At 50.3% G+C, this 26,985-nt stretch overlaps 2 protein-coding genes across 9 annotated transcripts in view; one reads left to right on the top strand and one right to left on the bottom strand.

Annotated features, from left to right (window-relative positions):
* Positions 1-1,464, bottom strand: part of CEP164 (centrosomal protein 164) — a 99,123-nt gene extending 97,659 nt beyond the window's left edge. The window contains exon 1 of the mRNA XM_063635502.1: positions 1,383-1,464. The gene's annotated coding sequence lies outside the window, so the exon portion shown is untranslated. The remainder of the gene's footprint in view (positions 1-1,382) is intronic.
* The window catches only part of BACE1 (beta-secretase 1), a 31,072-nt gene continuing 4,313 nt past the window's right edge, over positions 227-26,985 (top strand). The window contains exons 1-8 of one of the 8 annotated variants that reach the window (XM_055273279.2): positions 227-949; positions 19,723-19,811; positions 21,369-21,453; positions 22,806-22,868; positions 23,547-23,681; positions 25,200-25,301; positions 25,953-26,102; positions 26,343-26,514. In XM_055273279.2, coding sequence (XP_055129254.1) covers positions 689-949; positions 19,723-19,811; positions 21,369-21,453; positions 22,806-22,868; positions 23,547-23,681; positions 25,200-25,301; positions 25,953-26,102; positions 26,343-26,514 — 1,057 coding nt within the window. In that variant the 5' untranslated portion in view covers positions 227-688. Of the gene's footprint in view, positions 950-16,149; positions 16,960-16,991; positions 17,255-19,722; positions 19,812-20,836; positions 21,219-21,367; positions 21,586-22,730; positions 22,869-23,546; positions 23,682-25,199; positions 25,302-25,952; positions 26,103-26,342; positions 26,515-26,985 lie in introns of those variants that run through there. The other 7 variants (XM_055273278.2, XM_055273277.2, XM_055273276.2 and 4 more) reach the window with 7 other exon arrangements.

Raw genomic sequence — 26,985 nt, 5'->3', positions numbered from 1 at the left:
TACAGTGGGTGCTCCTTCGATGCTGAAAGACTGACAGACGGGAGATGTGCCCCTCTCCATCCGTCTGGCCCTTCCCGTCAGGGCCTTGCAGGGCGGACTCCACCTCGGCAGAGGGCATCCCAGACCCCTCTCCAGCCCCGGAAGCCGGATTGCCTGCCATGGGAAGACTACACTTCCCAGCGATACCAGGGAAAAGCGAAAACCCTTTGGCTTTGACAGCCGCCGCCACAAGTCTTTCCGCCTCCCCAGCCCGCCCGGGATCTGCGAGCCGCGAGCTGGATTATGGTGGCCTGAGCAGCCAACGCAGCCGCAGGAGCCCGGAGCCCTTGCCCCTGCCCGCGCCGCCGCCCGCCGGGGGGACAAGGGAAGCCGCCACCGGCCCGCCATGCCCGCCCCTCCCAGCCCCGCCGGGAGCCCGCGCCCGCTGCCCAGGCTGGCCGCCGCCGTGCCGATGTAGCGGGCTCCGGATCCCAGCCTCTCCCCTGCTCCCGTGTTCTGCGGATCTCCCCTGACCGCTCTCCACAGCCCGGACCCGGGGGCTGGCCCAGGGCCCTGCAGGCCCTGGCGTCCTGATGCCCCCAAGCTCCCTCTCCTGAGAAGCCACCAGCACCACCCAGACGTGGGGGCAGGCGCCAGGGACGGACGTGGGCCAGTGCGAGCCCAGAGGGCCCGAAGGCCGGGGCCCACCATGGCCCAAGCCCTGCCCTGGCTCCTGCTGTGGATGGGCGCGGGAGTGCTGCCTGCCCACGGCACCCAGCACGGCATCCGGCTGCCCCTGCGCAGCGGCCTGGGGGGCGCACCCCTGGGGCTGCGGCTGCCCCGGGAGACCGACGAAGAGCCCGAGGAGCCCGGCCGGAGGGGCAGCTTTGTGGAGATGGTGGACAACCTGAGGGGCAAGTCGGGGCAGGGCTACTACGTGGAGATGACCGTGGGCAGCCCCCCGCAGACGGTAAGGTGGTCAGGCCAGCCCTTAGCCCTCCGCCTGCATGAGCAGAGGGGAGACAGGATGGTGATGCCTCAGGCTGGCCCCTGCTCTAATGGGCTGGTGGGGACAGCAGGAGGGACCCCTCCCCAGCCATTCCCCGGGGGTCACGTGGTTGTTGGCAGAAGTGTTCCCAAGCTCCCCTTTCCCTCCTCGTCTCTCCTGGCTGCCTAGTTCCCCTTGCTCCTCACCTGACACATACGCCCTCGGGAAGGATTTGAGGCAAGAGAGACACATCAGCTGGGGACCCTGACCTGGAGGAAGGGTCCGCCACAGGGGCACTATAACAGGTGTCAGCCCCTCTGACAGTGGCCCAGTCCGAGTCTTCCAAATCCCACCACTCTAGAGGTTGGCCACCCAACTTTGTCCCTCCTCTGATTCCCACCATTGTTCCCAGTACCTCCAGGACCAAGGAATCCTGGCAGCAGTTGAATCAGCACCTTGCTCCCACCATCTGGGCTGCCACTGGGACGGCAAAGTGAGGTTGCCGATGCCCCGCTGACTGCACTCAGCCCGGAAGCCCTGGACTGGCTCCTGCCGTCCCCTCCTCCTCCCCTTCTCCCTCTCGCGGTCTACACTCCAGCCCCTCCCCCACCCCACACCTCCCCAGGCCAGAGGGGAACTGAACGGAGCCTGGGGAAAGGACAAATGGTAGGAAAGGAGCCAGAGCTCCCTTTTAAGAGTGGGACTCCTTCCATGGCAGGGGAGAGGGGAGTTATAGAGAAAACACGGTCTGCCTTCCCCATCCTTCCTGACAATCTCCAAGGTACCTTCAAGGTGGCTGGTGGAGGTGGCACCCTCTGCACCCCTGTGGGTGAGCAGCCCTCCATGTGGGGTGCTGTGGCTGACCTCTGTGTGCATCTGCCACCTCTGTGGGGGAGTCTGGGCCCGGGCAGCCCTGTGGTTCTGTGTATGCTGGTGCGTGTCACCTTGAATCTGATCCTGCACATCTGTGAGCCACCTCCGGATCTGTGTCTGGGAAGTCTGTCCTTGGGAGAGTCTGTGAAGGTGGGAGTGTGTTTGGGGTGGGCGGAGGGAACAGCCACACTTTCCTGAACTTCTCAGACAGCTGGATCTGGGAGAAACACAAACCCCCACCTCCCAATTACTTTACAGAAGCCAGCCTTCCTAGATGTGTGCTCCCCAGCCCTACCTCTCAGCTAGTCGAAAGCCTGGTCTTCCCCACTTTCTCACCCTCTTTCCTGTGCACCATAACTTCCCCAGAAGTAGTCTCCCGTGGGAAGTTGGGGGGGGCAGGACAGAAGCCAAATCCAGGCCCTGAGCAAATAGAATGCTAGATGATACCGTCAGGGAGCAGCGGGTATGCAGAGACCTGGGACCTACTACTGTTTCTGCTACTGATGTGCTGTGCAAACTGCATGGACCCCATGGCACAATGCAGGATGGGGCTGCAGAACCCACACAAGCTTTGAGGTCAGACAGTCCACGAATCCCAGCTCTACCACCCACAGCTTTTCCTCTTCTCAGCTGTGTGGCCTTGGGCAAATTGCATAACCTCTCTGAAACTACTGTCATGTCTTTAAAATGAGTAGGAAATGAGATCTCCTTTGCAAGGTAATTGTGAGGATTAAGTTGTGAGGGTTAATTGTTCTAGGTGCTTTCACCCAGAACAATGCACCTGCATACAAAACTGACCTCCAACAAATATGAAGTCACTTTATCCTTGTCTGGCCTGTTCTGCCTCTTCTATGCTATGCAATGAGGCATAAAAACTCAGATGTCCTGGGCCTCCATGTTTTACATGTATAAAACTGGGGTATCCTGTAATCTCAGCACTTTGGCAGGCCAAGGTGGGCAGATCACCTGAGGTCAGTTCGAGACCAGCTTGGCCAACATAGCAAAAACCCCGTTTCTACTAAAAATACAAAAATAATTAGCCAGGCGTGGTGGTATGCACCTGTAATCCCAGCTACTCAGGAGGCTAAGGCAGGAGAATCACTTGAACCTGGGAGGCGGATGTTGCAGTGAGACGAGATCACACCATTGCCCTCCATCCTGGGCAACAAGAGCAAAACTCTGTCTCAGAAAAAACAAAAACAAAAACTGGGGTATCCATTACTGTACTTCCCTGATCCCCTGAAATAATGCATACATCCTGTGGCCCAGTACTTAGCCGAGAGTAATTGCTCAGTAAATGTCGGTTCCTTCCTTGTTTCTTTCTAGAAGAGGAAAGTGGGCTTACAGTTCAACACCAGTCCAGGAAGCTAATGCCAGGGAGCCCACAACTAAAGCAACTGTGTGGCTTGCATTATGATATCTAACTAAGCCTGCATCAGCCAGTCTCTGCTCTCTGGTGGCTTGGACTCTCTCCCCATCTGTCTGTAAGAAGGACGCCCTTTCTTCCTACCTGGCGCGGCTGTTGTAAGTGCCAAATGAGAACTTGGATGGCATTGTATTCTGAACAAGTAAAAGTGAAATTTGGGGAGCACTTTCTCTGTGCTAGGCAATTAATTGCTAGTACTTGGGGGCTGATCCAAAAAGAGACAAGAAGACATGTTTTCTGCCCACATAGAGTTAGAGTGGAAGTGAAAGGGCAGAAGTGATGAGTACAAGGTCATCCATGCAGATATACTCAAAGCAAGGTCTGCAAACCCTCATTGGAGTCAGCTAAAAATGTAAATTCCCTGGCCCCATCCCTGACCTCTAGAGACAGTATCTCTGAGAGTGGGGCCCCACAGTTTGTGCCTCAAATTTGAGAACCATTTATGGCTGGACGCAGTGGCTCATGCCTGTAATCCCAGCACTTTGGGAGGCTGAAGCCGGTGGATCACCTGAGGTCAGGAGTTCACGACCAGCCTGGCCAACGTGGTGAAACCCCATCTCTACGAAAAATGCAAAAATTATCTGGGCATGGTGGCAGGCGCCTATAATCCCAGCTACTCGGGAGGCTGAGGTAGGAGAATTGCTTGAACCCAGCACACAGAGGTTGCAGTGAGCCAAGATCACGCCACTGCATTCCAGCCTGGGTGACAGAGCGAGACTCCGTCTCAAAACAAAAAAAAGAAAAGAGAATCATGTATTTATAGGAATGCAGAGAGTGAGTGCCACAGGTGTTCAAAAGGTGATAAACTCATCCAGGAAAGCCGCACCAGGGACATGTGCTCTGAGCATGGTCTTGAAGGATGGACAGGAGTGGCAGGCTATTCCCAGGGGGCAGATGGCACCATACTATCCCACTGTACTGTAATTGCACCTTACACATATGTCCATGTCCACCCCTTCCCACCCTACCCCCTTAAAACTGGGAGAGGCCACAGTGAATGAGAGGATGAGTTATAGATGTTAGGGCTTAAGCATGGTTGTTTAGGAGACAAAAGAGAGCCAGTCCTGTTAATATTACAGGTTTACGCTAAGACCAGATAAGTTTGGGTAAATAAAATAGAGCCAAATAGCCATAAAGCTTAAATGTGAGACTATAAGGTTTGGACTTTGGCCTTCAATAAGGGAAAATCTGAATTTATTGGGGCAGGGGAATGACATGAAGAAAGCAATCTTTCAGGAAGAGACATCTGATTTTTAAAAAGAGTGGGGGCCGGGCGCGGTGGCTCACGCCTGTAATCCCAACACTTTGGGAGGCCGAGGTGGGTGGATCACAAGGTCATGAGTTCGAGATCAACCTGGCCAATATGATGAAACCCTGTCTCTACTAAAAATACAAAGATTAGCTGGGTGTGGTGGCGTGTGCCTGTAGTCCCAGCTACTCGGGAGGCAGAGGCAGAAGAATCTCTTGAACCCAGGAGGCAGAGGTTGCAGTGAGCTGAGATAGCACCACTGCACTCCAGCCTGAGTGACAAAGCAAGACTCCATCTCAAAAAATAAAAACAAAAAGAGTAGGACTGAAAGACACAGGCACAGGGGGCTGTCACAACAATCCAGGTGTGAGGCCCTCTATGACAAGGAGGGCATGAGGCTGCGATAAGATGGAAAGAGAAAGGAAGGGCAGGATGCAGAGAATGTGCCAGGGCAGGTGGGGAGGATTTGGTGACATTAGTGTGAAGGGAAAGGAAGAAGGCATCAAAGATGGTTTTGAGATTCTGATCTGGGGTGGACTGGAGGATAACAAGACTGTGGGAATAGGAAAGGTGGCAGGAGGGGATGGCTTATAATACTTGTGTACAAATTTATTTGTTTGTTTATTAATTACAGGGTCTCACTCTGTTGCCCAGGCTGGAGTACAGGGGCACAATCATAGCTCCTGGGCTCAAGTGATCCTCCTGCCTCAGGCTCCTGAGTAACTGGGACTACAGGCACATGCCACCATGCCCAGCTGATTTTTTTCAAATTGTCTCACTATGTTGCCCAGGCTGGTCTCCAACTTCTGGGCTCAAGTGATACTTCCACCTTAGCCTCCTATTAGTTTGTCCCTTACAGCAATTCCTGCAATATATAAAAGGTCTTTGCTTCAGTGAGCTGTGATTGCACCACTGCAATCTCCAGCTTGTCAGAGGATGACAGAGACCCTGTCTCTAAAAAAGAAAAGAAAAAGAAAAAAAAAAGGTCTTTATCACTCACAGTGTCTAGCAGAAGAAATGGGGTTGAAAGGTTAAACCACTGGCCAGGTAGAAGGCCAGTAAGTTAAGACCTTGTTCTTCCTACTGTGCCATTTGTCTTGGGGAAGAAGAAGAGTTTATCACAAGCATCCCTCTTCCATTCTCCCATTACACCTGCTGATATCTCCATTACTACACTTGTAATGTATTACAACTGTTTTTGTGTTTGTTTCTCTCATAAAACTTCAAGCTCTGGCCAGGCGCAGTGGCTTACGCTTGTAATCCCACCACTTTGGGAGGCTGAGGCAGGAGGATCATCTGAGGCCAGGAGTTCAAGACCAGCCTGACCAATATGGCGAAACCCCGTCTCTACTAAAAATACAAAAATTAGCCAGGCGTGGTGGCAGGCGTTTGTAATCCCAGCTGCTTGGGAGGCTGAGACAGGAGAATTGCTTGAACCGGGAGGCGGAGGTTGCAGTGAGCTGAGATTGCGCCCCTGCACTCCAGAGCGAGACTCTGTCTCAAACAAACAAACAAAACTTCAAGCTCTTAAGGACAATGTCTTTTTAATTTTATTTATTTATTTTGCAGTATCCTCTCTTTGTGTTATAATAATCTATGACAATGCCAAGCTCAGAACATACACCTAAAAAACATTGAGTGAATGAATAATAAGCTGCAAGCCTCTAAACAGAACTGCTGATGGGCACTTGTAAATGCAGAACTGTAGCTCTTGGAGAAAGTATTTTTATTCTTTTAAATGAAAGGGCTGGGTGCAGCAGCTCACGCCTGTAATCCCAGCACTCAAGTGAGGCCAAGGCGGGCAGATCACCTGAGGTTGAGAATTTGAGACCAGCCTGGCCTACATGGCGAAACCCCATCTCTACTAAAAACACAAAAATTAGCCAGGTGTGGTGGTGCATGCCTGTAAACCCAGCTACTCAGGAGGCTGAGGCAGGAGAATCGCTTGAGCCCGGGAGGCGAAGGTTGCAGTGAGCCGAGATCGCGCCACTACACTCCAGCCTGGGTGACGGAGTGAGACCCTGTCTCTAAATAAATAAATAAAAGGATATTATCTCATTTTAATATTATGAGCATCACTGACCAAACAGGATAATAAGGTAACTGTTAGGAGTGAAATTTGGTGATAGTCAATTCAGTTTAACAGATATTTATTGAGTACCTACTGTGTGTAGAAGAGAAAAATAATGCCATAGTCTTAGCCCTTGGACAGCTCGTAATCTGATGTGAGACACAGACATAATACCTAAATATTACACAAAACCAAATGCATTTGGTACAAATAGTGGAACAGTGGATCTTGAAAGCGCACAGAGAGTAGCAGCTACTTCTGACATGGTATTAGGGACAGCTTGCTGGAAAAGGAGGGTTTTTTTTGTTTGTTTTTGAGAGGGAGTCTCGCTGTGTTGCCCAGGTATCCACCCGCCTTGGCCTCCCAAAGTGCTGGGATTATAGGCGTGAGCCACCGCACCCAGCCGAAAAGGAGGTATTTGAATAAGGCCTTGAAAGAGGAGAAAGCTTTGCAATATGGAGAGTGGTGAGGAGGAGCACTTCATGAAGAAAAGCGTGAACTATGGTGAGAAGCCAGAAGGCATGGTGGGGATGCTATGGGGCTGACAGGACTTTGGGTTTTATTCTGCAAACAGTAAGGAATCCTTGTAGGTATACGAGAAGAGGGATATTATCGTCTAATTTTAGTTCCAGGAAAACAGCTTCAATGTGCAGGACGACTTGGAGAGTCTAGCATCATGACTCTAGACATGGAAACAAGGATCTCAGGATACAGGGGCCTGAAAGAGGGTGGTGGCAGTGAGGGTAGAAAGGAGGAATCAGCATTCATCCATCGTTTAACCAGTTATTCTCTGCACTTGTTGAGATGTGTAGGGTGAGAGAGAGCGAAGAGGAGATGATGGCTTTATTTAACCTCTCTGACTTTTTGTCAGGGAACAAAGCAACAGGGGAAAGCTTTTGAAGCACAATATAGTTTTTTTGTTTGTTTGTTTTGAGGAGTTTCGCTCTGTCGCCCAGGCTGGAGTGCGGTGGCGCAATCTCAGCTCACTGCAACCTCCACCTCCTGTTTCAAGTGATTCTCCTGCCTCAGCTTCCCAAGTAGCTGGGATTACAGGTGCCCGCCACCATGCCCAGCTAATTTTTTTGTATTTTTAGTAGAGAAGGAGGTTTCACCACGTTGGCCAGGCTGGTTTCAAACTCCTGACCTCAAGTGATCCGCCCGCCTCAGCCTCCCAAAGTCTTAGGATTACAGGTATGAGCCACCACACCCAGCCAGGAGGCACAATATAGTTTACCAAAGTTTATGTTTATTATTCTGCTTTAATTATAAGGGGTAGGTATTAGCATACCTATTTCGGGGATGAGGAAACTGAGGCCCAGAGAGACTGTCTTGTCCAAAGTGATTCTGTTAAGAAGAACAGAGTAGGGGTTCAAATCTAGGTCTTTGGATTCTGAGTCCAAATACCGGGGCCTTTCCTTCCTGTGTTCTACGATCTGGGACAAGTTGGTTGCCTTTGAGATGCTAGTGGGTCATCCTCGTGGAAGTATTCAGCCACCAGCTGACAGTGGGAATCTGGAGAGAAGTTAGAACTAGACAGGCAGACAGGACTCATCCACAGAGAGGCTGTGAAAGCCAAGTTAAAAAATAGACTTGTTCTTTGAGGGAACGGAGAGGGAAAGGAGAAAAATGATTAGGGAAAGAATATTAGGTATAGACAAGGAAGCAAGAGAAAATCATCAGAACAGTAGAAAACCATGAGGGCTCAGGGTCTCAGAAACCAAGAAGGGCCAGGGGGTTTTTCTTTTTTTCCTCTCCTTCCCCCATAATGGTTTTCAAACTGTGCTTGGCAGAGTTCTGTAAAGGGACCTCAGCGGTGAGGGAGAAGGCTGGGAGCAGTTAACACTCTAGATCCCCACCCTTCCTGTCACCAAGCCATCCCCATCCCCCTGCCCCAAATCTCCTGAGCCTCCCAGGATAACTTTGCTTTCATTGTTTTTATACAGTGGACTTCTGGGTTATATTTTTTTAAAAAGAGTTTTTATAATAAAAAGGTTGAAAACCATTGAGCTCAAAGAACCACCCTCCAAATTAGACAAAGCCAGCAAGACCCTGGCTCTATAAGTTGCCTACCCAGTCCCTGCGACCACACCTGGCTTTCCTGGATTGGGCCTCGAGTTGCACACAAGCCCTTGCTGGAGCCCTCATCCTGTCTTTCCAAACCTCTCCTCTACTCCCCAGACCAGTAAAGAAGAGTTTAGCTGGGAGTGAGGGGGCATTGAGAAAGACTGTGCTCTAAGAGCACTAAGGTGGAAGGTCAGGAACCCTTCTTGGGCCTCTCCAATAAAGGGCTAGGCAGAAAATTCCAGTTGAAAATCCAGGAAGAGGCCAGGCAAAGTGGCTCACACCTGTAATCCCAGTGCTTTGGGAGGCCGAGGCAGGCGGATCGCCTGAGGTCAGGAGTTCGAGACGAGCCTGGCCAGTGTGGGGAAACCCTGTCTCTACTAAAAATACAAAAATTAGCTGGGCCTGGTGGCACATGCCTGTAATCCCAGCTAATCAGGAGGCTGAGGCAGGAGAATCGCTTGAACCCAGGAGGCGGAGGTTGCAGTGAGCGGAGATCATGCCACTGCACTCCAGCCTGGGCAACAGGGCGAAACCTCCATCTCAAAAAAAGAAAAGCCAGGAAGAGAAACACCTCCAAGGGAAGCCACCATACCTGATGACTAACTTCTCTCTCTCCTGGGAGCCTTCTCTTTCAGGTGCCTGGGCAGGGGAGAGTTCTGGGAAGGAGCCAGAACATTTTCTGAGTTCTGGAGCTGCCCTGAGATTCTCCTGGCAGGATGCGACAGCACCTGAGTACATCCTTAGTACCGCAGCCTCGGGTACTGTAGCCAGGTGGCTCCCGAAATAGGAGAACTGGGCTGTGCTGGGGAGAATGAGGAAATCAGCAGTACTGGGGGGATTCTGACATGGGGAAGCTGGGACTCCTAGGTCCTTTTCCTCAGAGCAAACTGGCCAAGCTGTCTCCTCCCACGCTAACTTATCCTCTGTCACCATATCTCCCAAGCTGCTGTCACTCTGGGGCTACCCTCTCTGCTGCCCACTGTAGGCTGGGTGTCCTCTTGCTTGGTCTTTCAAGGTCAGTGAATCTCATCACTTAGTCTTTTTTTTTTTTTTCTTGAGACAGGGTCACTCTGTTGCTCAGGCTGGAGTGCGGTGGCGCAATCTCGGCTCCAGGCAACCTCCACCTCCTGGGTTCAAGCAATTCTCCAGCGTCGGCCTGCCGAGTAGCTAGGACTACAGGCGCGCGCCACCACGCCCGGCTAACTTATATATATATATATATATATATATATATATATATATATATATATATTTTTTTTTTTTTTTTTTTTTTTTTTTTTTTTTTGGTAGAGACGGGGTTTCACTATGTGGCCAGAATGGTCTCAAACTCCTGACCTCAAGTGATCCACCCACCTCAGCCTCCCAAAGTGCTGGGACTACAGGTGTGAGCCGTTGTGCCCGGCCCCACCACTTATTCTTTTCCAAGGCCTGTGGAGGTTTTGACAGGTAGGACAAGGAGTGAGTTCTAGCATCTCCCAATGGCTTGAATAAACAAGCCCATGTGCTGAGCATGACACAGGTGCCATGGGGGGAGATGCCAGCGGTCAGCTTCATTTTCAACTGATGACAGAGCAAGAGAAGATTCAAGCCACTGTAACCTGTGGGTGGGACAAGGTTAAATAACAGGAAGGACTTACTGTCTGACAATGAAAAGCAGGTGGCGAATAGCTGCTGTGATACCTTGTGGAGCATGGGTTTTCCAGGTGGGTTCCGCAGAGGCTAAAGGTGCTGAAGAGATGCCTCAAGAGCCAGCACAGGCAGGGGAGGGAAGCAGAGGAAATCAAACCTCCCCTTCAAACAGAACATCTCTGCCTTTTTCTCTCTTGTACACTAGGATCCTGCATACAATTGGAAAAGAGGAAAAGGATTCTGCTGCTTTATTTTTTATTTTTATTTATTTATTTTTGAGACGGAGTCTCACTCTGTTGCCCAGGCCGGAGTGCAGTGGCACGATCTCAGCTCACTGCAAGCTCCGCCTCCCAGGTTCACGCCATTCTCCTGCCTCAGCCTCCCAAGTAGCTGGGACTACAGGCACCCGCCACCACGCCCGGCTAATTTTTTGTATTTTTTAGTGGAGATGGGGTTTCACCGTGTTAGCCAGGATGGTCTCAATTTCCTGACCTCATGATCTGCCCGCCTTGGCCTCCCAAAGTGCTGGGATTACAGGCATGAGCCACTGCGCCCGGCTGATTCTGCTGCTTTAGAAAAAAAAAAAGTTTGAAAACTACTGTCATAAATTTTTGGACCATCGACATCCATCATTTTATTGGAGTAGGAGGCACTGGCAAATAATAGTTGAGCTGGGTTAGAGACTGCGGAGAAATGGAGCATCCCATCCAAAGGGGGAAAGGTATACTAGATAAGGTTTGGGGTGACCCAGCCACATTGGGACTCCTTGAAAAACCAACCAGAGGTGGGGTAAGTGGCGCTAGGGCGCCTGCTTGCTCCCAGGTACCAATGGCCAGCTATAGCCAGGAGAGGCAAGTGGAAGGCAGAGGAACTAGCTGGGAAAAGGAGTCCGTTTGCACAGGGTTGGCTGATTTGTTCGAGGTGGGAGGAACCTGGACAGGACCCAGTCACTGGACTCTGAGGCAGGAGCTGTGTGCTCTGTTGGCCATAAGCCCCTCCCCGCTGCTGACTTTAGGCTCCTCTTGTCCTTTCTTGCCCCCTTTTCTCAGCCTTGGGTAAGCTCAGGTCTGGATATCACTTAGGAAAAGCAGATGAAGCTGACTCACAAGGTTCTGGGACTAAGGAGACCTGGAGTCACTATAACTGCTCTAAGAACCACAGGACCCTGGGTGGATATTCACCAACATGGTGAAACCCCGTCTGTACTAAAAATGCAAAAATTAGCTGGACGTAGTGGCGGGCGCATGTAATCCCAGCTACTCGGGAGGCTGAGGCACGAGCCAAGATTGAGCCACTGCACTTGAGCCTGGGTGACAGAGCGAGACCCCATCTCAAAAAAAAAAAAGAATAGCAAGAGTCCATAGGGTCATAGGAATTAACTGCAGGGAATGAGGCAGTTGCTGTCAATTAAAAAAAAAAAAAATCATTATGGAGCATCTACTCAGGGCTAGGTAACAATTAGGGAATAAGCAATATAAATGCTCCCTACCCTTGTGAAGCTCATAGTCTGTGGGACAGGCAGACATTAAATAAATGATTAAAAGTGTGAGTGGTAGACAAAGAAGCACAGGTGCTACTGAGGATTTGCAAGAGGAAGAACCTAATCTTATCTGGGCGTCAGGACAAGACCTTTGAGGAAAGGATGTTTAAAGTGTGATGTGAACATGAGAACAGGGAAAGAACGTTGCGGACAAACATATGCAAAGATGCACAAGTGAGAGATCATCATGCTTTCAGGAAACTTCACAAGAAGCCTGGTGAGGAAAGGGAACTGGCAAGAGATGTTCATGGGGCTGACCTATGGTTGGTGCCTTCAAGGTCAAGGACCCAGGATTTAATTCAGATAGTTTGTGTCAGTTATCTGATGCTGGGTGACAGACTACTCCAAAATTTAATGGCCCAAACAAGAGTCATTTTATTTTTCAGGATTCTGTGTGTTGGCTTGTGATTTTTCTACAGATCTTACCTGGGCTCACCCATGTGGCTGCATTCAGCTGGTACGTCAGCTGAGGGCTGGACTAATCCAGGCCTGTTGGGCCTCTGGTTCTGTGAAGTCTTTCATTTGGAAAGAGGCAAGACTAAGTTACTTCACACAGAATCTGAGGACAGCATTCCAAGAGGGCAACCCCCAATGCACAAGTGCTTATCAAGCCTCTCCTTGCATCATTTGCTGATATCCCGTTGGCCACAGCCAGTCACATGGCTAAGCCCAGAGTCACTGTCAGAGGGGATCCCGCAAGGGCATGTGTCGGGGGCAGGGTGGTTCATTAGTATAACAATCTATCACATACTTCCTCTCCAAATGGGAGAGACGGGAAGGTCAAGGAGATGAAAGACCACACTTAAGGCTTGGTCAGAACCAACAGATTCTTGTCCTAGCTTTGTGGCATGTGTAAGATGGGTGAAGTTGCTTACTCACTCTAGGTCTCACTTTCCTTCTCTGTAAAATGGAAGGCTTCTAAATCTCAACTTTAGCTGAAAGCCTTGTTATACAAGAATATAGGCATCTTCCCTGTTTAGCCGTGAGGCCCACATAGAAGAAAATAGACTTCCTATTGAATAGGAAGAAGAATTGGAGCTAGAGCCCCCACTCCAGAGGCTTTTTGCAAAAGTGCTATGACCTTGGGGTAGTACCAAGAAAGGGTGTGGATTCTTAATAATGAGGGGTGGTTCAGAATTGGAAAGAGTCCCCATCTCTCCAGGCCACTAAACAGATGCCCCTTGAAGGTGTTTTTCATCCAGAAGAATCTGAGCCATCGCTGTCTGCTGGTGAGAGCTGAGGCCAAGAAAGGTGGGATTTGGGGAACAAAGAGCTTACCCTAAGCTTGACAGCTCCATACCTGCCTCATCACCCAAGATCTATTGCTGAGAACTGCAGGGGAACACGCAGAGTGAAACCTGGGCAGGTGTGCCTTTCCCTGTGGGGCTTGTTAGCACTTCCCATGAAGCTGCTTTCCCTCTGAGGCCCCCAGGGGCACGTTTGTTTGTTAAATGATTGACATTGACCTAGTTCTGACCCCAGGCTGCAGCTCCCTGGGCATCTGACTCCTGGGTCTGCCTGACCCCCAGGGGACAAAGGCGATGACTCCAGGATCACAGGCTGCCTAAATACAGGCAGGTGTCATGCCAGGGGCCAGGTGAAAGGAAGGCAGGTCTAAGCTAGAGCCACACCTATAACCTAAAACACTCACGGTTTGGGAGCCACTGAGAGATCCCTCCCTCCCCAACCACCCAAAAAACAGGGTAGATTAGCTCTTTCACCTTTTCTTTCCTTCAACCATTCATTGATTCAATAAATATTATTGCCAGGCACTGTGATACCTTAGTAGAATACTAAGGACATTTTAGTAGTTTTAAATTCTATATGAGGGGAGGTGAGATTCAGTGTGTAATTACAGAGTGACAAGTTCTATGGAAGATTTTATTTTATTTTGAGACAGGGTCTCGCTCTGTCACCCAGGCTGGAGTGCAATGGCGCGATCTCGGCTCACTGCAACCTTCACCTTCTGGGTTCAAGCGATTCTCATGCTTCAGCCTCCCAAGTAGCTGGGATTACAGGTGCGCGCCACCATGCCCGGCTCATTTTTTTGTGTTTTTAATAGAGACAGAGTTTCACCATGTTGGCCAGGCTGGTCTTGAACTCTTGACCTCAAATGATCTGCCCGCCTTGGCCTCCCAAATTGTTGGGATTACAGGCATGAGCCACCGCGCCTGGCCTGGAAGCATTTAAGTAAGAAAATATAACCTGGTCTCTCTCCCTAAGGAAGTCCCTTGAGCTCAGATGGCAGGGTGTGTAGGGAATTAGTAGATAAACCTGCAAGTGGAGAGGAGGATGGTCCAGGCAGAGTGAAGCTGATACAACAGCCTTTGTGAGAGGGACCATAGCTGGTGTGGGGAACTGAGATGACGTCAGTGTGGCTGGCAGCAGAGCTTTATGGGTTTTTTGGTTGGTTTTGGTTTTATTTGTTTGTTTTTTGTTTTCTTTGTTTTTTTGTTTTTTTTTTTTTGAGACAGAATCTTGCTCTGTCACCCAGACTGGAGTGCAGTGGCGCCATCTCATCTCACTGCAATCTCCACCTTCCAGGTTCAAACAATTCTCCTGCCTCAGCCTTCCGAGTCGCTGGGATTACAGGTGCCACGCCCAGTTACTTTTTGTATTTTTAGAAGAGATGGGGTTTCACCATGTTGCCCAGGCTGGTCTCGAACTCCTGACCTCAGGTGATCCAACTGCCTCGGCCTCCCAAAGTGCTGGGATTACAGACGTGAGCCACCGCACCCGGCCAGCTTTACGTTTTTAATAGCAAAGGAAAACTGATTACATAAGAGGGTTAACAGTCAAATTTGCACTTTGAAAAGATCACTCTGGCTGCAGTGCACAAAACAGATTTGAGAGGTCAAGACAAGATGTGCCAAAAGCAGCCGGGAAACTACTGTGATATTCCAAGGTGAGCTGATGATAGCTTGGCCTAGGGACAGCAAAAGAAATAAGGAATGAATACATTCAAGAGATTTGTAAGGAGCTTAATTGGACAGGACTTGTTGATGCACCGGATAGAGAGGTGAAGAAGAGGAAGGTGTTAGGATATGTCTGATACTGCTGACCTACAGAACAGATGGGTGATGCTGCCATCCACTAGTATAAGGAACACTGGAAGGCAGCCATCAGATGGGCAGGACTCTGTTGGGTCAGCTTGGGACATCCTGAATTTGACTTTTTTTTTTTTTTTTGAGACCGTCTTGTTCTGTCACCCAGGCTGGAGTGCAGTGGCACAATCATGGTTCACTGCAACCTCAAACTCCTGGGCTCAAGCGATCCTTCCACCTCAGCCTCCCCAGTAGCAGGGACCACTGGTGCCCATCACCATGCCTGGCTAATTTTAAAAATTTTGTTTGTAGACGTGGGGGTGTGTGTGGGGGTGTCTCACTATGTTGCCCAGGCTGGTCTTGAACTCCTGGCCTCAAGTGATCCTCTTGCCTTGGCCTCCCAAAGTGCTGGGATTACAAGTGTCAGCCCCTGCACCCAGCCCTTGAGGTATCTTTGAGGCACTTGGATGCATGCATCGGGAGCTCAAAGGAGAGGAAAAAGCTGGAGTTTAGAGCTTAGACATCATCAGGATCTACGTAGATGGCTTAGTGGGAGAGGGTCGTTAGAGAGGAAGAGGGCCAAAGCTCAAGCCGTGAGAAAGGAGCCTGCCAAGAAGACAGAGAACACAGGACCTGAGAAGATGAAGGCTGACTTGAAAAATACCTTCAGTGTTTGGTGACGTGAAATCACCGGTAACTGTAGTAAGGGCTGTTTTATAGTGGAAGAATGGAGGCGAAACCCAGTTTTAGAATGGGTTGAGGAATGCGTGGGAGGTGAAGAAATGGAGACAGCCTGGCTGAGCGCTTTGGTTGTGAAGGGAGAGGAGAGAGGGGAGCTGGAGGCGGATGTGAGATTAAGGAAGTTTTTTGTTTTGTTTTTTTTTAACGAAGAGATGAGCATCTGTAAATGTTAACAGGAAGAATTCAAATTTGGTGGAGATGGGGCCAGGATGGGGTGGCTGTATCTCTGTGAGGGAAAAGGGCTAAGGAAGAGGTGGGTGCCTGGTAAGGGAGGAGGGAATTGGCTCCCCAGCACAGGTGGCGGCAGCTCGTGCGGAGCCTGGGAGGGGCAGCCGCAGGCAGCTTGGTGTGGTTGGCTGTGGAGATGAGGGCAGTCCCATCCCCTGGCCCCGTTCAGTGACCCGAGAGGGGAACCCGGCTGCTGGGGTTCGGCGGCTGCAGCCCCTCCACTGCTGCCTTTGCTCAGGCGGCCCTGAACTGCCCTGTTTTATAATGAGCGAGCAGTGCCTCAGCCTTGCCTCGGGCCCGTCCTGTAAGAGCCCCCCCCACCCCCCTGCTTGGAATGGAGAAGGGGTGGGCAAAAGGCTGCCGGGACTGGCCAGGGCTCCGATTAGAAGCATTGAAGGGCAGGACCAGAATTACTTCTCTCGGCTGGAGCACACCGCAGAGGGCAGACAGTTCGACATTTGCTTGGGGGAGAAGCCCAGCTGTTTATTCTGGTTTTCTTTTTTTTGTGGAAGGCGGAGAGGGGAGGCAGAGAGCAGTGGGGACCTGAAATCGTGGTATTGGGGTGGGTGAGAGGGATGGGAGTGGACGAGGACGTTCCTTCCTGGGCTCAGCCTGGCCCCCTTTGAGGTGGAAGTGGGAAAGGCTGGGGCTGGAAGGACAGCAAGAGCGCCTAGGGCCTCCCGGCTGGGGTGGGAGTACCCTGCAGAGAGCTCCCTCCCGCCTTGCAGGAGAGGAAGGGGGAGGCTGGGAGGGGCAGGGACAGCAGGAGCCCCCAGGTCAAAGCTCCACTCCAGTGTAAAGCAGTAGCCATATTTGCCTAGAACTGGCCGGATGTTTCCTCCGTTGCACAGGCCACAGAGACTTGTGGAGGAGATCCTCTTTCTTTGGGGTCCAGTGATAGCAGGGAGCCCTGTAATATTAGGCCAGCCCCCCATGCTGGGAGCTGAGTCCTGAGAATGGGGAAGAGGGTTCCTGGGGAGAGGGTGGGTGAGGAAGACTTCTTAATCATTAACCTGGTTGATTTCATCTGAACTGCTGAGCCTCCCGGCTCTATTGATTTTCTCTGAAAGCACAGCATCTGGAGCTGGTGGCTGCCCAGAGACCGGGGAGAGAGACCACGGGTAGAGGTAGGGGAAGAGGGGCAGGGAGGGGAATGGAAACCAGACCAGGAGTGGGGGGCTGGGAAGGAGGGAGGAGACAAGGTCTGAGGGCCGGGAGATTGTCAGAGGAGTCTTTGGGGATGTGAGGAGGCCAGGAAGTCTAAGCAGGCACTGGGGGAGGGCACAGTCAGCACAGCCACAGAGGCACCACGGAGAGCAGGAAGGAGCCAGAGAGGATCTGGCAGAGAGGACGAAACTGAAGTCCAGAGAAGCACAGTGATCTGCTCAAGGTGACAAGGTCAGAGCCTGCACCAAAACTGAGGTCAGTTGATTTCACTGGACTGAGGAGAGAAGATAAGAAATGAAGGCCCCTGGGGCAGGGGAGAAGCTGAGGTGATGGAAAGTCAGCGAGATGCAACTTACAAATTACCATTTTTCTGAGGGTGGGGACTTTCCTTTTTTTGCCTGTGAGGATATAGTAGACTTTCAAAAAATGGCTCTGGTCTGACTGAAGGTGGGGTCAGGCCATCAAAGGAGGAAGAAAGGGCCAAGTAGAAGTGATGCTAGAGGCCGGGCATGGTAGCTCACGCCTCAGCACTTTGGGAGGCCAAGGCAGGTGGATAACCTGAGGTCAGGAATTCGAGACCAGCCTGGCCAACGTGGTGAAACCTTATCTCTACTAAAAATACAAAAATTAGCCCTGCGTGGTAGTGCACACTTGTAATCCCAGCTACTCAGGAGGCTGAGACAGGAGAATCACTTGAACCCAGGAGGCGGAGGTTGCAGTGAGCCAAGATCACACCATTGCACTCCAGCCTGGGTAACAAGAGCGAAACTCCGTCTCAAAAAAAAAGAAGTGATGCTAGAAAGAGCTGGACAGAAGGGAACACCAAGAAGACACTTGTCCATCTTCACTTAGCCAAATCCAGGGCCCTGACAAGATGTGTTTTCATCAGGACATTTCATGGGGCTCCTGGCTCCCCACTATTTCTGACAGTAGGATTCCTAGGTCTGTGTCACCTCTAAGACAGAAGGGGAGCCACATTCTGGTGGCAGGGACAGAACCACATGCATGGACACTGATGTGCCATCCTGGTCCCCACAGGTCCCCTCACCAGTACAGCTCCTAGAATAGGTCTTCTCTGGGCTGGAGGGGATAAGCCAGACTGCTTCCTGGGAGAACAGAAAAGGAGCAGGGGGCTCTGAAGACAAATCAGTCAGGTACACAGTGAGCAGGGGCGATGTGACGGGAGAGAGATGTGGGAACAGAGACAGCACACACACCACATAGCTCTGAGATGACGTGCAAAATGTTATGACTCCATAGACTGAAGCAGACACAGCATTTCTTTTTTTTTTTTTTGAGACGGAGTCTTGCTCTCACCCAGGCCGGAGTGCAGTGGTGTAATTTCAGCTCACTGCAACCTCCGCCTCCTGGGTTCAAGTGATTCTCTTGCCTCAACCTCCCAAGTAGCTGGGATTATAGGCGTGCATCACCATACCCAGCTAATCTTTGTATTTTAGTAGAGATGGGATTCCACTATGTTCACCAGGCTGGTCTTTAACTCCTGACCTCAAGTGATCCACCCGCCTTAGCCTCCCAAAGTGTTGGGATTACAGGCACAAGCCACTGTGCTGGCCTCAGACACAGCATTTCTAAGGCCATGTTGAGGGTGCCAAAGGAAACCAAGATATTTTACCCCAGAATATACTACTTTGACATATTTTGAGTCGGCTGTCAGAGGGCCAGCACACAGAACTGGCCCTGCAAAGCTGGCTTTTGAGGAGATTTGCATCTGCAGAGAATCTGCATTGATGCCACCTGGCTTTCTCTGAGGCCCTCCCTGGTCCAAATCTAGGAAAGATTAACTGAGAGTCTGACATGTTTAAAGGTCTGAAAGACACATACATTACCTGTTCTCTCTGAGGGGTGTTACCTGTGAGGTTTCATTCATATAAAAAGACCACTTTTACTGGCCTGGCCTCCTCTTATCCCTCCCATAACTATTTTTGCCAAAGTCCAAGTCCCCCCTCTTTTTGTTTTGAGACAGGGTCTCACTCTGTCACCCAGGCTGGAGTGCAGTGGCATGGTCTCAGCTCACTGCAACCTAAACCTCCCTGGGTCAAGTGAGTCTCGTGCCTCAACCTCCTGATTAGCTGGGACTACAGGCATGTGCCACCACACCCAGCTAATTTTTGTATTTTTAGTAGAGACAGAGTTTCGCCATGTTGGCCAAGCTGGTCTCAAACTTCAGAGGGCTCATGTCTGTAATCCCAGCACTTTGGGAGGCCGAGGCAAGCGGATCACCTGAGGTCAGAAGTTCAAGACCAGCCTGACCAACATGAGGCAGATGATCCACCTGCCTCAGTCTCCCAAAGTGCTGGGATTACAGGGGTAAGCCACTGCACCTTGCTCAAGCTCCCATTCTTTCTGTAACCTCAAGATGGTATAAAATCATCAACCATCTGGCTATTTCTTTGACTTCCTATATTTTTTGACTCCCTTGCATGTTAGTTCTTCTACTAATCTGCCTTTTTTCAGTTGGTTTTTCAGCAGACCTTCAGAGGGCGCAGGGGAAGTGTTCCTTTGGCCCCTGCAGCACCACAGGACCCCAGGTCCTGTCTGTGGTCGTGGTGGTAACAGGTGCCAGCCTGGACCAGTCCTGCATCGTGGAGCTTCACTCTGGACATTCTAAGGGGCAGACTGTGGCTGGGGCGTGAGGGATAATAAAGGTGGTGTGACCGAAGCCTCCTGTCTATACCGTCTTTTCTCTCCCCTTTCTCTGACAGCTCAACATCCTGGTGGATACAGGCAGCAGTAACTTTGCAGTGGGTGCTGCCCCCCACCCCTTCCTGCATCGCTACTACCAGAGGCAGCTGTGAGTCCTGGGGAGAGCCCGGGGGAGGTACCTTTTCCAAGGATCCAGGGCCAAGAAGGGTCAGGGGAGGGGTACAAAGAGTCGATCCTCAGATTTTCTTCTTGGCAGGGAAGGGGAAGGGCGAAAAAAAGACAGTGACCAGGAGAGACAGGGTGAAGTGCGTGGTGAGAGGAGCTATACCATGGGAAAGGGTGAATTGAGAGGTGGCCAGGAAGTGCTTCACTACTGAGACAGGGCAGCCTCCTGCGGGAGGGAAAGGAAGAAGAGCCCATAGCTCACAGAACAATCTCAGGAGGCTCATTTTCTCTGCCTGAATGGGGAGACGAAAACCCCACATCCCCTCAGTGTCTCTCAGTTCCCTGACAACACCAGCTAAGTCTAAGCTGAACAGGCCTCAGTGATAGCTCCCCTTGCTGTGTTCTTACCCAGGGGCCACTCTAGGTGGCTTTGCATAGTCCAAGGACATGAAAGAAAGGGTCTTCCACAAACCCCTCTGCCTAGACCAGTATCAGGGAACTGAAAGCTGAAATATCTCCTCCATGCACCACCCAGGGTGCCACCAGTTGGATTCTGCTTACTGGTGAAAGGGGGGTTGAAGAGAACTGGTGAAAGTGGGGGACTGGTGAAAGGGGGGTTGAAGAGGACTGGTGAAAGTGGGGACTGGTGAAAGGGGGGTTGAAGTGGGCTTTAAGAGGCAGTGAGGGATAATCTGGAAGCCTCCTTAGCATAAAAGCAGGAAGAGGAAGGGATGAGAGGACACCAATGTCTGAGACATCTGTGTGTGCAAACGTGAGTAGAGGCTTAAATCCTATCCTTGGACTTGTAGGCAGCTGCAAAACCCACCTTCCGTTTCCTCTAATGTCCCAATCTAAAAGAAGCAGTCAGGGAGGAGGGTGCAGGTAGGATCGATGAAAGGGCATTCACCAGCTCCTCGTCCTAGTTCCATCACTGCCCCCACCACACACAGAAGCCCTGGTTAGTGGTGTGATTAAACACAGGTGGGGCTGCCACATGTTGAACACGTTTCACAGAAGTGGTATGTAATACCAACCTGCTTTTCTGAGATGCTTCTGCAAACCCCTTCTCTAGAACTTGCTGTAGAGGTTCCACATTCACCCTGCCTGGCACTTTCTCTACCACTCGGATGGTACCACTAGGTTCCAAGGCAGTAAGAGAGTCAATGGTTCCTTTTCTCTGGGAGCTTGACGGAGCCAGAGGGCGGAAGAGATGCCTGCTAGCTGTCCCTGCAGCAGCAGCAGCAGCAGGCACAATGCACAAAGCCCAGGCTTGTTCTTTACAGGGCCTGAGCTCAAGATCTAGGAATATGAGCAATAGAGATAGGAGAGCGAGTCTCAGCAATGGTTCCCTTCATCTATTCGCAAGCCCACTTTACACTCTGCTCTGGGTGATGAGTCTAGGGATGTTTTGCTGAGCACCTGAAAGCAGACTCTAGGATTCCCCTGAGATGAGATGAGGTGGCGTTTGGGAGTAGGTTTAACTTAGATCCTTATACCAGTTGTGGTTATGCATCCACAGATCTCTGCCTTCTTTCCCCAGGTCCAGCACATACCGGGACCTCCGGAAGGGTGTGTATGTGCCCTACACCCAGGGCAAGTGGGAAGGGGAGCTGGGCACCGACCTGGTAAGCATCCCCCATGGCCCCAACGTCACTGTGCGTGCCAACATTGCTGCCATCACTGAATCAGACAAGTTCTTCATCAACGGCTCCAACTGGGAAGGCATCCTGGGGCTGGCCTATGCTGAGATTGCCAGGGTGAGAGGAACAGGGCTTGGCCCTACACACTGTATGCACACTGCACACATGGCACACTACACAGAGAAGGAATTAGGAGAGAGAAGGGGAATTAGTGGAAGGAGGGCAACAATCAGTTTAAGGATTATTTAACAGGGGTATAGGGTGGCAGTCTAAATTTTAGCCCTATAGAGGGCAGAACCATAGTAACAGAAGCTGTGATAGGTACAAGAATAGGCTGTGGTTTCTATGTACTCTTAAGATCTTTTTTTTTTTTTTTTTTTTTTTTTTGAGACGGAGTTTCACTCTTGTTGCCCAAGCTGGAGTGCAATGGCGCAATCTCGGCTCACTGCAACCTCCGCCTCCTGGGTTCAAGCGATTTTCCTGCCTCAGCCTCCCGAGTAGCTGGGATTATAGGTGCCCACCATGACGCCCAGCTAATTTTTTCTATTTTTAGTAGAAATGGGGTTTCATCATGTTAGCCAGGCTGGTCTCGAACTCCTGACCGCAGGTGATCCGCTCACCTCAGCCTTCCCAAGTGCTGGATCACAGGCATGAGCCACTGCGCCCGGCCACTCTAAGATCTTTAATAAAGGCCCCCATAAATCTGAAGCTGGTTAGGCATAGGGGGATCAAAGATATATGAACCTGGCCAGGCGTGGTGGCTCACGCCTGTAATCCCAGCACTTTGGGAGGCCGAGGCGAGCGGATCACCTGAGGTCAGAAGTTCAAGACCAGCCTGACCAACATGGTGAAACCCCATCTCTACTGAAAACACAGAAATTAGCCGGGCATGTTGGTGCATGCCTGTAATCCCAGCTACTCAGGAGGCTGAGGCACGAGAATCACTTGAACCCAGGAGGTGAAGGTTGCAGTGAGCGGAGATCGCGCCATTGCACTCCAGCTTGGGCAACAAGAGCAATACTCTGTCTCAAAAAAAAAAAAAAAAAAAAAAGATCTATGAATCTGTGAACCCATCAATACTGTCCTGTTTGCATTGCCAGGGCTCCTGCTAACCCTTCCTCTGCCAAATCTCAGTGCCTTAAGATGGTCTTTCCCAAGGAGCATCCCCCAAGCCTTCAAATTTGCCTTCCAGTTTAGACAGGAAGCTGGCCTCTGTCTTTAGGTCCGTATGAGGACTCACTCCTTGTCTCTTTCTGCCAAAGCCTGACGACTCCCTGGAGCCTTTCTTCGACTCTCTGGTAAAGCAGACCCACGTTCCCAACCTCTTCTCCCTGCAGCTTTGTGGTGCTGGCTTCCCCCTCAACCAGTCTGAAGTGCTGGCCTCTGTCGGAGGGAGCATGGTGAGTAGGTGCTCAGAGAAGGGAGGTCCTGGCATTGAGGGAGAGATGGGTGTCATCCTCCCCACTCCCTGAAAGCTACACCACAGTTTTGGCTCCGATACTTAGAATCAGGAGGAACCTCTTTATATTCCCTACCCTCACTTTATTTTTCCATTCTTTTCTTCTTTGCGTTATTCCAGAAAGGAATCAAGGCACCTATGGTAAACTTGGAAAGGAAGGCAATTAGGAAAATTTCAAAGGAAATGAAAATAAGACCTGTTGAATTAAAATTATTCAGTTTGATGGTCAGAAGGCAGAGATATAAGAAGTTTGTCTATTTATTAATTAATTAGAACAATGGTGAATGGTTCTCCAATAGGCAGAGAAAATAAAACTTATAATATAAACAACCATTCATTCAACATTTATTGTGGCAGTTTAGATTTAAATAACTTTATATCAAGGGCTGTATGATTCTGAAACAAATAATTAAAAATCCTGGAAAGCCTTTTCTCCTGAACACATTTAAGAAACTAGAAATCACTTTGGGCATGATTTATTTAGAAGCAGGAAGATGAAAAAGGTAGCCTGTAGAAGACCTTGCCACCCCAAGAAATCATGGATCTTATTGCTTGGTCCTTGGGGGACTCACTCTCCTTCTGTGCCAGGACACGGGTACCTGTCTCTTTTTTTCCCTAGATCATTGGAGGTATCGACCACTCGCTGTACACAGGCAGTCTCTGGTATACACCCATCCGGCGGGAGTGGTATTACGAGGTGATCATTGTGCGGGTGGAGATCAATGGACAGGATCTGAAAATGGACTGCAAGGAGGTAATAAAACCAAGGGAGACCCAGGGAACGTAAGTGGGTAGGCAGTACAATGTGAAGGAAGTCTCTGGTTATGATGTTGGGAAGATGAGGCAGAGGTAATAGGACCTGCAGAAAGGGCTGGAAGTTGAGCCTAGAACAGTCAGGGGCTTAATGGTCACACAGCAGGATCTGAGGTTTGGGGCCTAGGGACTGGTAGTGAAAAAAAAAAAACATGCAACTAGTTCTGATGTCTGGACTCTAGTCACTGCCTTGCTTCATAGCCGTGGGCAAGTCTTTTGTGAGACAGGGTGACAGAATGAAGAGTCTTGTCTTTGGAGTCCGGAAGACCCAGATCTGAATCTAGCTCTGATTTCTACTAGCTTTGTACCTTTAGGCCAGTTACTATTCTGTGTTTCAGTTTCCTTATCTGCAAAACAGGTAAAAACAACTTTCTCAGAATATCAGAGATAATGTGTAAAGTGTTTATCTCTGTGGTTGGCAGTACTCAATAAAAGGTAACTAAATCATTTATGTCTTCCTTCCCTAGATTTTTATGTATGTTAAATTAGAATAGATATAAATGTACTAAGAAAAGTTAAAAGCAGCCGGGCGTGGCTGTAATCCCAGCACTTTGGGAGGCCAAGGCGGAGGCAGATCATTTGAGGTCAGGAATTTGAGACCAGCCTGGTCAACATGGTGAAACCCCATTTCTACTAAAAATAGCCAGGCGTGGTGGCAGGCGCCTGTAGTCCCAGCTACTTGGGAGGCTGAGGCAAAATGGTTTGAACCCAGGAGGCAGAGGTTAGAGTGAGCCAAGATCACGCCACTGTACTCCAGCCTGGGTGACACAGCTACACAAAAAAAAGAAAAAGAAAAAGTTGGGCCAGGCGCGGTGGCTCACGCTTGTAATCCCAGCACTTTGGGAGGCCGAGGCGGCCGGATCACGAGGTCACGAGGTCAGAAGATCGAGACCACGGTGAAACCCCGTCTCTACTAAAAAAAATACAAAAAATTAGCCGGGCGTGGTGGTGGGCGCCTGTAGTCCCAGCTACTCGGAGAGGCTGAGGCAGGAGAATGGTGTGAACCCGGGAGGCGGAGCTTGCAGTGAGCCGAGATTGCGCCACTGCACTCCAGCCTGGGTGACAGAGCGAGACTCCGTCTCAAAAAAAAGAAAAAGAAAAAGTTAAAAGCACTACACAAGGTATTTTTATTTTCAAGTTTGGAGACTGCCTGCCCACCCAAGATAACAAGAATAAACATCTACCAAGTGCCTTCTATCTGCTGGGCATGATTCTAAGTGCTTTAAATTGCTGATTTATTTAATCCTTACAATAACCCTTTTAAGTAAGTGCTATTTTTATCCTCACTTTAGAGATGAAGAAACTGAGGCACAGAGGTTAACTTGTCCAAGCAGGTACATTTAGGAGGTGCCAAAGCCAAGATGCCAACACAGCCGGGGCCCCAGCAGTAACCCCCTACTGCCCAGAGCCCAGCATCAAAAACCTTTTGACTCTTCTAACTCTCTCTTTTCCCTCTTAGTACAACTATGACAAGAGCATTGTGGACAGTGGCACCACCAACCTTCGTTTGCCCAAGAAAGTGTTTGAAGCTGCAGTCAAATCCATCAAGGCAGCCTCCTCCGTGAGTGGACTAAGGATGGGGGTAAAAGAGATGGTACAGTGTCAGAGGGAGGCGGTAAGAGTCACATTCTTCAGCAGTAGCCAAGATGTCTGCACTTAGACCCTTCTAACTCAGAGCTCTTAAAACACTTTTCCCCTAGTCAGGCGTGGTGGCTCACGCCTGTAATCCCAGCACTTTGGGAGGCCAAGGTGGGCAGATCACTAGGTCAGGAGTTCAAGACCAGCCTGACCAACATGGTGAAATCCCATCTCTACTGAAAGTACAAAAATTAGCTGGGTGTAATCACCTGTAATCCTAGCTACTCGGGGGGCTGAGACAGGAGAATCACCTAACTCAGGAGGTGGAGGTTGCAGTGAGCCATGATCGTGCCACTGCACTCCAGCCTGGGCAACAGAGTGAGACTCTGTTTCAAAAAAAACAAAACGCTTCCCCTTTATGGCTGTCACTTTGCTCATCACACAATCCCCCGGTACAAAAGTTTGACATCGCACTCCCACTCTCTTCCTATAATCCTCTGGTTGGTTTACCCCTCCCCACTTTGGATATTTCACTGGAAAAGCAAATGAAGGGCCCAGTTAATGTATCTGAACATGGGAGGTGCGAGATGGTAAAGAGGCTTTTCCTCATTGTTACCCCTTCTTGCCAACACAGACGGAGAAGTTCCCTGATGGTTTCTGGCTAGGAGAGCAGCTGGTGTGCTGGCAAGCAGGCACCACCCCTTGGAACATTTTCCCAGTCATCTCACTCTACCTAATGGGTGAGGTTACCAACCAGTCCTTCCGCATCACCATCCTTCCGCAGGTATGTCCCAGCCTGAGTCAGGGGGATCTCTCTTAAAAGCACGCACTGGGAGACAGTGAGCAGGTATGGCTTGCCAAAACTTGGAAGACAGAACAGATGAGTAGTGTCCAGCAGTAAAGGGGTCTTAGAAAACCCGTTAGAGCTCAGGGATGGTAAAGGGAAGGGCATAGATGCCTAGAAGGCAGAGATGGGGTGAAGGAGAGTGAGGAAGACACTCACCCTGTGATTGCTTACCCCTAGCAATACCTGCGGCCAGTGGAAGATGTGGCCACGTCCCAAGACGACTGTTACAAGTTTGCCATCTCACAGTCATCCACGGGCACTGTTATGGGAGCTGTTATCATGGAGGGCTTCTACGTTGTCTTTGATCGGGCCCGAAAACGAATTGGCTTTGCTGTCAGCGCTTGCCATGGTGAGAGTGCCAGGGCTGAGGGTTTGGGGTCAGACTCTCCATATTTTCCTTGTCAAACAACAGTTAGTATACCTGGGCCCTGTCAGTTTAGGGGAGGGTAGTAACAGTTGCCTCAAACCCAAGTCAACAATTGTGCAAAAGCTAGTGTCAATGCTCGTCTTTTTTTTGTACTGCCTGCCATAATGACCACTGCCTGGATTGGTAACCTCTGTTGGAAACCCAGAGCAGCAAGAGCTACCTGGGTACCTTGGGAAGCTCTTGATGCAAGGGTAGCAGACTGAGTCTACAGTGACCCTGTCAGCTGCCACATGGTGAGGCTGAATGCTACTTCAGAAAGGTGGCAGGGTTTTGTAGTTGGATTTCAGCAGCAGAAAGTTAAGTTTACTAGGTGTGGCTTTTGGTCAAGGGGGTGGCTTTTGGTCAACTCAGTACTGACTTTTAGTTATCACTCCTACCGGCTGGGTATACAGG

This window comes from Symphalangus syndactylus, chromosome 3 (genome assembly GCF_028878055.3).
Source record: "Symphalangus syndactylus isolate Jambi chromosome 3, NHGRI_mSymSyn1-v2.1_pri, whole genome shotgun sequence".
NCBI classification, from domain to species: domain Eukaryota; kingdom Metazoa; phylum Chordata; class Mammalia; order Primates; family Hylobatidae; genus Symphalangus; species Symphalangus syndactylus.
Note: the sequence above shows the minus strand (reverse complement) of the source record. Positions and strands in the feature narration are given on the sequence as shown.